The sequence below is a fragment of the Corvus brachyrhynchos genome, unplaced genomic scaffold (assembly GCF_000691975.1).
Source record: "Corvus brachyrhynchos isolate BGI_N302 unplaced genomic scaffold, ASM69197v1 scaffold142, whole genome shotgun sequence".
In the NCBI taxonomy this organism is placed as follows: Eukaryota; Metazoa; Chordata; class Aves; order Passeriformes; family Corvidae; genus Corvus; species Corvus brachyrhynchos.
In genome coordinates, this window is record NW_008237226.1 from 3,773,086 (window position 1) to 3,783,994 (window position 10,909).

The 10,909-nt window shown below is 36.4% G+C and overlaps 1 protein-coding gene across 2 annotated transcripts in view; it reads right to left on the reverse strand.

The window, feature by feature from the left end:
* PEX1 (peroxisomal biogenesis factor 1) overlaps nt 1-10,885 on the reverse strand; it is a 26,353-nt gene extending 15,468 nt beyond the window's left edge. For both annotated transcript variants that reach the window (XM_017729286.1, XM_017729285.1), the window contains exons 1-8: nt 10,557-10,885; nt 8,857-9,000; nt 6,894-6,977; nt 6,541-6,655; nt 5,682-6,451; nt 3,809-3,928; nt 1,543-1,666; nt 1,180-1,289 (exon numbers count right to left, since the gene is read on the reverse strand). In XM_017729286.1, the coding sequence (XP_017584775.1) occupies nt 1,180-1,289; nt 1,543-1,666; nt 3,809-3,928; nt 5,682-6,451; nt 6,541-6,655; nt 6,894-6,977; nt 8,857-9,000; nt 10,557-10,577 (1,488 nt within the window). In that variant the 5' untranslated portion in view covers nt 10,578-10,885. The remainder of the gene's footprint in view (nt 1-1,179; nt 1,290-1,542; nt 1,667-3,808; nt 3,929-5,681; nt 6,452-6,540; nt 6,656-6,893; nt 6,978-8,856; nt 9,001-10,556) is intronic.
* Between the last annotated feature and the right edge of the window lie 24 nt (nt 10,886-10,909).

Sequence of the window (10,909 nt, forward strand, 5' to 3'; positions counted from 1 at the left end):
TGCTGGAGAGCTCATGAGGCAGAATAGTGAAACAGATCAGGTGTCTGACTAGGTGAAAAGTAACTTGACAAAACACCTGGCATGAATTTTTCCATTTTATTCACTAGTATGGAAAGCTGGGCAGGCAAACAGGGGTTACAGAGGTTCACAGGTAAGAACAAGCTAGTAGGAGATGTTGACACTGCTATTAAGAAATGCATTTTGCTCTTTAATCTTAGTACCAGTCATTTGAACAATTTCTAGAAGCCTTCTTGTACCTACTTCCAGTAAAAGAAAGCTCATTTTATTATTTTTTAACAGAAATTCTAAATCTTCAATCTAGTTCTATTCTAAACAGCCAAAAGACACCTTAATTCTCCACTAAAATGTCACTGTATGTTTAAAAATGAAAAAAAAAAAAAACAGTATCCCACCTATAACCATAACCCCGAAGTAATGGGCAGTGGCTCAACCAGAATTACTAATGGAAGCAGTAATTCTAATAGAAATATTTATTCTCCTGAGAAATAAAATATGGAAGAAACAGAAGGCACAGAAACTGTATCAGAGAAAAGGCAGGGTGAGTGTGGTAGGTTTGAATGGGGAATACGTCTCATCTTTGCCAAAACAAGCTACTGTTCCTGCCAGAAACACTGAGCAGTGGTGTAGTTCCCAAGGAAAGAACTAAGACGGTACATATACAAGTAAGTATAAGGATGTTCAGACTTGTACAGTACCGACTCTCCTCTCTTCTAACTGATTTTTCTGAGAATTTGATGTGGAAACTCTATGAAACTCAGTAACAAGCATGGCACACCTGGAATCTCAGCAGGCCCTCAAGCTACAAAGTAACATAAAGGATGCAGATATAATTTAAGAAAGAACGAAGATGGTACATATACAAGTAAGTATAAGGATGTTCAGACTTGTACAGTACCGACTCTCCTCTCTTCTAACTGATTTTTCTGAGAATTTGATGTGGAAACTCTATGAAACTCAGTAACAAGCATGGCACACCTGGAATCTCAGCAGGCCCTCAAGCTACAAAGTAACATAAAGGATGCAGATATAATTTAATGAATAGACTAACATTATTTACTTGAAAAGAGAAACTGAAATACATTACATACAAAATACAATATATTTTAAACAAGTATAACAATTTAAATTACTTGATACCTGATATTATGTGATATTTACTTGTATATTTGTCTTTTGCAGCAACCTGGGACTTAGTATAAAAATATTCTCAGACTTATTTTCTTCAATGTGCATGGGATGCGCTGCATTAAGGACAAACTCCTCCATTCCTGTAAAACACAATGAACAACTACTAAAACTCCAAATAAATTCAGTTTTCATTCCTCACAAGACAAAACAGATTAGAATACTACTACAATATAATCCAAAATGAAAGAATAAAAAGGGTTAATCATTATTAAAGAACACAAGCTTATACTTTCCATGAAAAGAGGTATCAGTTATATTAAAAGGCGTGCACAGGAATTGAATGGTATACTGGCTAAGTAAATCCCATAGTAAACAGGACAGTATTATCCTTGCCTTCTTTAACAGACAGGTGTATACAGTCTGTGCTTGTCATTAGCCATGGGTGATCATCATCAGTGGAATCCTGCAGCCAAGAACTGAATGCACATTTAACATCATCTTCATGTATATCTTTAGGCTAAATAGGAAAAAGGAAAGAGGTAAATAAAACAAACCCGGGTATTAATAAGTAAAAATGTTTTCTTCCTATGCATGGGGCATTTATTTCTCTTATGGCAACACAGAGATGGAAGAAGATGTAAGACTTTTATTCATTTAGAAAACAGCATTTTGCCAACAACCACCATTTCTATCAGCTGCTCTAGGGAAAGCATCTGTGCAGCCCCTGCTACAACCACAGCTGAGCATTAGCCCACCTCTAAAGACTTTTCCTCAAAACACTGACATGAGAGCAAGGAAAAGCTTTTATTTTTGTTTTACTTTTCTGTCTTGCCAGATCCAAGGGCACTGCTCAGACCTGACCCTGGGTTTGAAGATATGCATCAATATTAACCTGAGACTTATTTCAGGTGCTCACTACACCCCTCTCTTCCCTGTATACCCTTTTCCTATAAAACGAACCCTGGGCTCATCCAGTTCAGGGGCATCACCAACAAACTTCAACAGGCAGGCAGAGACCAAGGAACTTACCCCAGAACAACTAGGTAAATGGAATAGGAAAAGAAATTGAGTCTACATCCCAGATCTCTTGGCTAAGTTCCTAATGTAGAATTCCTAAATGGGAATTCTACATAATTCCCATGTAGAAAAGGGGGAAGCAACAAAGATCCTGGAAGCAGTGTTCAGAAAGAACAATGAAAGTTACTGTAACAATCCTTTCTGCATTTTTCTGGTTTTTTTCCAAGAACTAAAGAAACCTTTAACTGAATTAGAAAGAAAAAGGAGAAATCTGTATTGAAAATGTACAAAAGCACACATAACTACATTTTTACAATTTTAGCAGATTACTGGCAGAATATCACAGAATTTTCTGAGTTAGAAGGGACCCACAAGGATCATCAATTCCAACTAATAATCCTTTTATCTCCAATATTAAAAAAATATGCAGTTCTTCTGTAGGTAAGAAACCAAGTTAGAATATTGGGGATGAAGAACAAGCCCACCTAAGCCTTGCTATGATGGCAAGTGCTGTATTTAAAGCTTTGAGGAGGAGTTAACACAGGAAATAATCAGGCCAGTGCCACAGTATGAAGAAAGTGTCCCACAAGTTACTATGAAATACAGAATTCCAGAGATATATCTGATGGACTGTGAGAACTGGCACTAAGTATATTCTTGCTGTCACAGATGCTCACTCAGAATATGTCTCACTTACAGGAAAACAAAGGGATTCAATAATGTAACTTAAAAATTTAAATATTTAGCATAAGGAAAAGAAAAAAGGAAGTAATAAACTAAACAGCACAAACAAATTACGGTAATTTCACTACAATTGTCTGGGCATTGCAGTGTTGGAAAAATTTAAACATGTCTTCTCCCAGGAGACTTAAACTGGATATTCACTCCTTAACTCTATGACTCTTTTTCTGTTTGGTGTTTGTTTTTATAGGCTTATAGACATACACTTAATATTTGCTAGATTTGAACCCAAATTAATGCACAACAAATGAAGGTCTGATGCAAAATTATTATCGATTATTGTTGCTATTTTGACAGTGATTCTTTATAATTGAGACCTAATTTAACAAAAATTGTATATTTTCCCTACCAATGTCATTTTATTAAGAAATACATCAGAAATTCTCCAAATCTGAGAATAATGAAAAACCCTATCATTTTAAATGCGCTATGATTTAAAGGTGCTATATCCTTTAACAGCTTCAGGAAAATGAGTCAAAATTCAGAAGTTAAATTTTTTCCATCATCTGTGACATCTACCAGTCCCTTTAAATAGAAAATTATTACAATTAGCATTGTAACTATTTGGAATTATCTACCAAGAGTGACCCAAAATTAAATGACTTGATGTTTACAGTACATTGATTAAAATACAAATACTAGATAAGCTCTGTTTAAGTAGATCATAGCAACTTATTAACTTAAATTTACATAGTAAAAAGAAAAAACAAGAAATTATACACAAAAAAAGAATTCCTTAGTAATTATTTCCATAGTCAACAATAGACAACTTCCAGATCTTCACCTAACAAATTAAAACAAACAAACATAATGCCCCCCACCCCCCACTGCAATTTGACCAGAGCAACATTATCAGTTTCCCAATACATGAACAAGTACATGACCAATAATATAAACTCACTAAGTTCTGTTTGGGCTGCAGTGTAAGAGATATAGGAATTTTAGGAATAGATTCAACTGACTTAATTCGGACTGTTGAATGTATTTCGATACGTAGTTTTTTTCTCAGACCATCTGGAATCTGAAATATTTAAAATAAAAGCAAAAAAAAAAGAAATATTAAAAAGTAAACTAGTTATAACATTGCATATATACTACCACATCAATTTCTTCATCACTAATGGAACCTCAAGAGAATTACGAAGGAACTTATAACATTGACAGCGATATCCAAGTCTTACTCTTACATGCACACTTCTAGTCACCTTTTATCCTATTTGTGAAAGTGCTCACTACAGCTGACCTCCTAACTTCTTTAAATAAAATCCAAAAGCTAAAAAAATAAGTAGTAGGAGGAATTCTTAGAACACTGCAAGAATGCTCTTAGTATAGGAGAAAAACAACAATTTCATTTGCTGATTAAAATTAATTTTACATAGGCAGGTAAATAAACACAGACCATTACAGAGACCAGAACTAAGCACACCTGCAGCAGAGAGAGAGAAAATCCAGTCTCCCTAAATCACACTAGTCAGTTTGCCCCTTAAAGGAAACTCCTTTCCAATTAACCTGTGTTAGTTTAAACCAATTTGAAAATATCTCATAAATACTTATTAACTGTGAGAAACTTTATGATTGCTGGTGTGGGGCAAGAGAACAAAGAATGCTAAGTAATAAGAGAACAAAGACTATTTGGTTAAGAACAAGGATTATCCAGTCGAGGCAGGAGAGATGTAACAAAGTTTCTAAAATGTAGCAGGTAGCAGAAGCACGGCAGTTTGCAGAAAAAAATTGTTATACAAGCACTTGTTTTAGGGAAAAAAAGCTGACGTGAATATTAGGAACGTGATCACTTATATTATTGGTTAGCAGACACGTGAACAGCTATGCTACTGGCTATCCAGGCTCGTGTTATTCTAACCTGATAGGGAAAATATTATAAAAGCTATATACATTTTTAAGAAATGTTTCCGGTTATACCACGACTGAGGACCATAAAGAATTCATGCATCACATGCTGGCATTCAGAAAATTGTTACACCTGTCAGAAGATTTCATGGCAAAGACCACTGCAAGCTCTTGCTCTCATTCTTAACAGCAATAAATGAATGGTGAAAAATGTATTATGTCAAAATAGTCAAATGGTGATTTGGAGCACATTTTTTTTTGTTTTTGTTGATCCCACATGTGCTTCCAGGAAAGAAAGAACATAATCAGGCAGTAGTTCTATCAGAACAAGCTGAAGTGTAAGTATCTCCTCACCTGGACTTGTGCCACCTTGCAAAATGGCATATAAAATCTAGAACAATTTAAATTATACAAGACGGTTATTTGATATAAAACTTTAAGATGTACTTTAAAGAGTGTATAAAAGGACTCACAAACATCATGTAGCACTAGGATATGTGATCCCATTACTTTAGAGTTTGATGACCCCTAGGGTGCAAGGCACATTTCAAAGAGTTAACTGATGAAGAGTCTTATTATGCAGTATGGAATCTATGCAAATAGATACCTTCACTTTCTCATTAATACAATGGCTACCCACAGATTGTGAAGAAAGCATATATTCCTTCCAGAAACGCTGAAGCATTTTCCTCATTTGGTGTAAAAATGCTAAGTGTGCAGAAACCCAGAGCACACTGTACATCTTGGAGGATGATGGTAAGTAATGTAGTCCAGAATGAGTGCAAAGCAAACAGTATTTGATTCTAGTAAACTCGAGAGATTAACACACTACAGCCCAAACCCACATGTTAAGTAGCCAGTTCACAACTATCCAATAGAAAATATTATAAAATAAAAAGCCCAAAATATAGTGTGCTCAAACTGACCCAAACTCTTCCAGCATGCAAGGCTTCCCCATTGTAGCCATACTCTATGACACTCTTTAGGTCTTCAAATCCATTCCAAACGATTTGAACAACAGACCCCTCACTGGATGCTCGACTGCTATTAGAATTAGAAGGATTTTTGTCTTGTGTACTAGTCAAATGATTTTGCTTTTCAAGTGGCAGATTTTGCTTTGCTTCTTGATGACGCTGTCTTGGGGAAAGCAGCTCATTGATTTTCCCGTAAGATACTACAGGATTTGGATCCAAATCAATATATTCTAAATTCCATGGAAAAACATGAATAGCATTGCATTTCAGAAATTCATGAGTGGTGGATACATTCTGTACACTGGGAGGCTGGGACTGACATACTCTAAAAATGGAATCCATGCAAATTAAGTTCAGCAGCTTGTCTTTGAAGGTGCTCATTTCATCATTATCACACAAAGTCTTTTGTTTCTGCTCAGATGTATTAGAGAAAATGTTTCCAATGAAATTCCATATATTAGGGAGAACACTTGAGCCAAACGTCACGTTTGCATCAGCCTCACTCTGATCAAGGACTCCAGGCTTTAAGTAAGGTTGTTTGGCAAAAGGATCCTTTAATGTTTCCTCTTGCTCCATGTTATTTTTCACAAAATTTTTGAGCAAGATGTCACTTTCTGAGGAAGGTGTGCTGGTGATATTCTCAGGTCCGTGTGTTTTGGGACATATCAGAAGCTCCGTGCGTGGCTCTAATCTCCCATATGGGGCTGCTGGCACAAGTGTACCTAAGTATGAACAAAAGATGCCAATGAATGCATCCACTCCTGCAAAACAGCTTACTGGAGGTGCCCTGAGAGCCTCCAGTGCTGCTTACCGATCCTGATGTAAACATGGGTGTGCTGCTCAACCCAGACAGGAAAGATGGCTCTTGGAAACACCACTCGAATCTGGTCAAGAAGATGCCTTTCAAGAGAGGAAGCGTGCAGTTCCTGGGGAAATGTGATACCATTATAAATTAAATACCACATACATTTTTAACATTCATTTGAAGAAAAAAAACTATGTCTTTTTCTAATACACCATTTGAAATATAAAAAACAACTAAACACCACATTTAGCATTTTCTTAAGAGGCTGAAAAGAACGGGGCATTGTGCAAAAAACTGCTTGAGTCATAATCTCTGTCATCTGTAAGAAAAGAGCATAACAATGGAAGAGGTTTTATTACCAGAATTTCCCAATCATCTGCGGTGAGTGGTTCCACTTCTACTTGCTGACAGGACGACACATGGGAACAGGGCTCAAGAAATACCTGGCAAAAGTAACACCAAAATATTTAACTCCTTATTTTTAAGTATATAAAAGCTCCACCTTTATTTCAATGAGAAAATTGACATCTCCTTTATTATATGTTTTTGCTACTTGGAACACACACCATCTTAATGACACTAGGTAATTCCTAAGATGAATGCTCAATGGATGGGAAATGGATCCTATTAGGCTTGGGGACGTCAATCAACAGTGAGCATGAAAAGCATCAGGAGCTGTATCAGGTGATAAAAAGCAATCCATTTTTAATATACCTTGATCACATAACCATCTTTCCATTTTTTAGTCTTTATTTTTAAATCCCCAGGATTTTAGACAGTTGAAAAATTCATTGACTTGTGCACAAATTTAGACAAGGCAAAACCAGCTAAAAAATAAGGAAAAAGTACAATAGAAAAAGCAAGCCCAGCTCCTTAATGAATAGTTTCATAGGAAGCAGCTCTACCTCCACAGAACAGTTTTAATGTTGTGTGTATCAGGAGGAATGGTAAAAGCTATTGTGGCTTAGGTCTTTCAGAATGCATTAAATACATACTTCAAAAGTCAGTTTTTGCCAAAGGTTACATTAAAAAAAAAAAACAATTTTCAAACAACATACTGCAATTAATTTTTACAGAAGTGTCATTAATTTTTTCCTGAGATAAAACTAGTTACCTGTCCTCCGAGAGAATTACGCTAGGTCACCTTTTACAAAAGCGACAATCAGTTTTGAATTTCTCTATGTCCTTAGTTTGAAGTAATAATTGAGACGAGTATCTTTTCCTCAGCACAGTAAATAGAAGATCATACTATTATGAAACACAGCAAACATGTAACTCCTGAATCCAAAACAATGGTGAAACAACCTAATTATTCATGCATTTATTCAATTGTACAGATATTATTCTCAGGCAACAGCTGGGTGAGGTTTTCTTGGGTTTCCTTTGTCAATTGTTTTCCTGTTGAAGGCTATTAATTTCTGGAACTAAAAAGGGTAGATGCCTGGCTGCTCAACTACTAAACTGGAAACTGCTGCAAACAGACACATAATTTCTAGAGAAAATATGTTAAAAGAGTAAACAAGGTAAGATACACTGCTCTGAGTCACATTCTTTGATGTATTCTATTATGTTGAACAAAATTTTGCATATAAGAGAATAGGCATATATGAATATACTACATGATAACACTGTGTAAAGCAATAATTTTCTCTTCTTGTTTGTTTAAATCTCTACCTATTAACAGAAAAAAAATGCTTCAATTTTGAGATTTTGGTGGTCTCATTTCAGAAAACTCTGTCTGCCTCTTGGGCATCTCTTAACTTCTGCCCAGTGAAAGAATTGTTTACGAGAAGTTGAACAGTGCGCTCGAGTGTAAGAGGTGAATATACAAGAAGTGTGTGGGTGTATATACATAAGAGGTGAATAAAAATAGAGAGGACACACGGGGAAATACGGTGAAGGGGTGAAAAAAGGGATGAAAATTTAAACCCCAAGTAAATGAAACAAGAATATGCAGAAGGTCAACAGTTACTTTAAAACAACAGGAACTCCAAGCAAAATATTCCCATTCCCAATTTTTCAATTTCTTAAAAGTGTATTTTCTTAAAGTTAATGTCACTGAAGATAGTTGTTCCAGCCCTGCAAAGACCTACCCACAAGCCTCTCCTACCACTGTTTAGGGAATTGTTAATGATTTAATGAGAAAATCTTTTCATGTTCGAGACATTTCATGACAGTTAACTTTTCTCATGAGCAGATGTAAATGAAGAAACTGTCTAAATACACACAACAAGGTCATAGCTAACTCATGAAGTATTACCTTTTCACTTATCTTCCAATATACTCTTTGTTTAAATAGAAAACAAAGATAGCATTTCAAACCTGTTCACCATCTCTGATGCCAAGTTTCTCTGCCAAATGTCTATTAATCTCTGCAATATTTTCACCCGGGTGACCTTGATGCCTTGTTTCTATCCAGCTCAAAAATATCGGCTGATGACCACAGGAAACTTTCACAGCTTGACCCTATGAGTTTCAAATAAAGAAAATAAATTAATATAAAACAAGTTAAATAAGATGACTATTAGACGACCTAAACTGTATTTGCTTAGAGAGATCAAAGGAATAAAGATATTATCTGGATTTTACACCTTGTTTGCACAACTGTCAACACAGGAGTGCATGTCAGTTTCAATTCTCAAACAGCTTTTTATTTTTATGGACTATTTTTAAGTAAGAAAATTAATTGCTTTTCCTTTCTTCTGTATTACGGGGTATCAAAAAATATTTTACAGAAATGTATAACCGCACATTTGTATTTCCCAAATGAGGAAAAGAAATAAACATATACTTTGATTTCACAAAAATTATAACATTTACATGGTCTCAAAAAGTGCTTCCATGACATATTTAAAATAAGTCAAAAATCACATTAACTCAGACCAAAAAAATGTTATCAATCTGTTTCAGAACTTCTCATGTATTTTGATTTCAAACAGAAGAATTTCAATATGTTCAGTCAGTTTCCATAAAGAGACTATATCTTACACTATATCATTCAACTGGTAATTTCTGTAGTTTTCAAAAATTACTGGTTTTATGAAAATCAAGTGACCAAGACAATGTACACTGTGGATATACAACAGATTTAGTTGTTAACATGGTGATGTTCTGTTCTTTCTCAACGGTACTCTAATAATTTCAAGTATCATTTGACCTTTTCTTGGTAAACTCTGAGAACATTTTCAGAGAATATCTACAGTGGTTCTAAGATCCTTTTATCAAATGTAGTATTTAATTCCCTGTATTCCCACAGATAAAGCATCACTCTGAGTGTCTAATCTTCACACAACATTGAGTTCTGTACAACATTTTGTCATTCACTTATCTAGTATCTTCTCCAATTAGATTCAGCTTTTGATTCCCTTTTTAATATTTTTATTCACGAGATGTATTTAATACACTATTTCTATAAAGTTTTCAGAGATCCTATCTTTTCATTTTGCAGCTCAGGTTAAGCAAAAGCAGGAGTCCACCATAACAAACGATGTACAGAATGGCACTACAGAATGACTTCAAAGCAACTGCACTCCCTTCTCCTCTCTCTCTCTCGCCAGCAGATCTGTAAAACACTCAGAAACTGCAGCTGAAATGAAGCTCACATTTAATCCTGCATTTCTTCCAATTCCACCAACCTCCTTCTACTACCCCAAAGATGAAAGACCAGGTTTTCACACGCCTACATTGTTTTCCTGTTGTGAAATGTCCTCTTTGGCCTTGGGAAATCAGAAGGTTACCCACGCCGACGGAGGCCTGCCGGGCCAGAGAGGCTGTGCCACGACTCCTGAGCTTTGCTCGCATCTTTCTCGGCTCATTCCTGCCATTTTCCACTCTTAGTTCTGTGTTCACGGCACAAGAGGCACACGGTGTCTCTTCCCCCGTTTCCACGTGTGAAATGTTACTTATAATGCAAGGTGCACTCCCCGCATCCTCAGCGGGACTTTGTATGAAGGTAGTCCCTTTCTACAGTGTCACATTTTATTTATGTACACCAAGAATGAGGATTCTGCATGGTCTCCTACCTGAGTTACATATTTACACATTAATCGCTTAATGCTGGCGAGTTACTGTGAAAACTGGTATGAAATAGGGAGTGCTGAGAGAGACACAGATGCCCACAGTGCCAGACCACATCGGGGAAGAAAAATCCCAATCATTCCCGCTTTTTATTAGGAATGGGTGACGACACTGGGCCACGCAGGAGGCGAGGGAAGGAGGGGTTCTCCGATGTCTCCCTGTGAGGGGTCCCGGCTGCAGTGAGGGATCACTGGTGAGGGAGGAGAGAAAGGCTCTGTATCGCCAGGGCAACGCGATGCGGGGGTGCGCTCACGTAATCCTCCCTGCCTGCCTGAGCCTTCCCTCCGCCCGGGCCCCG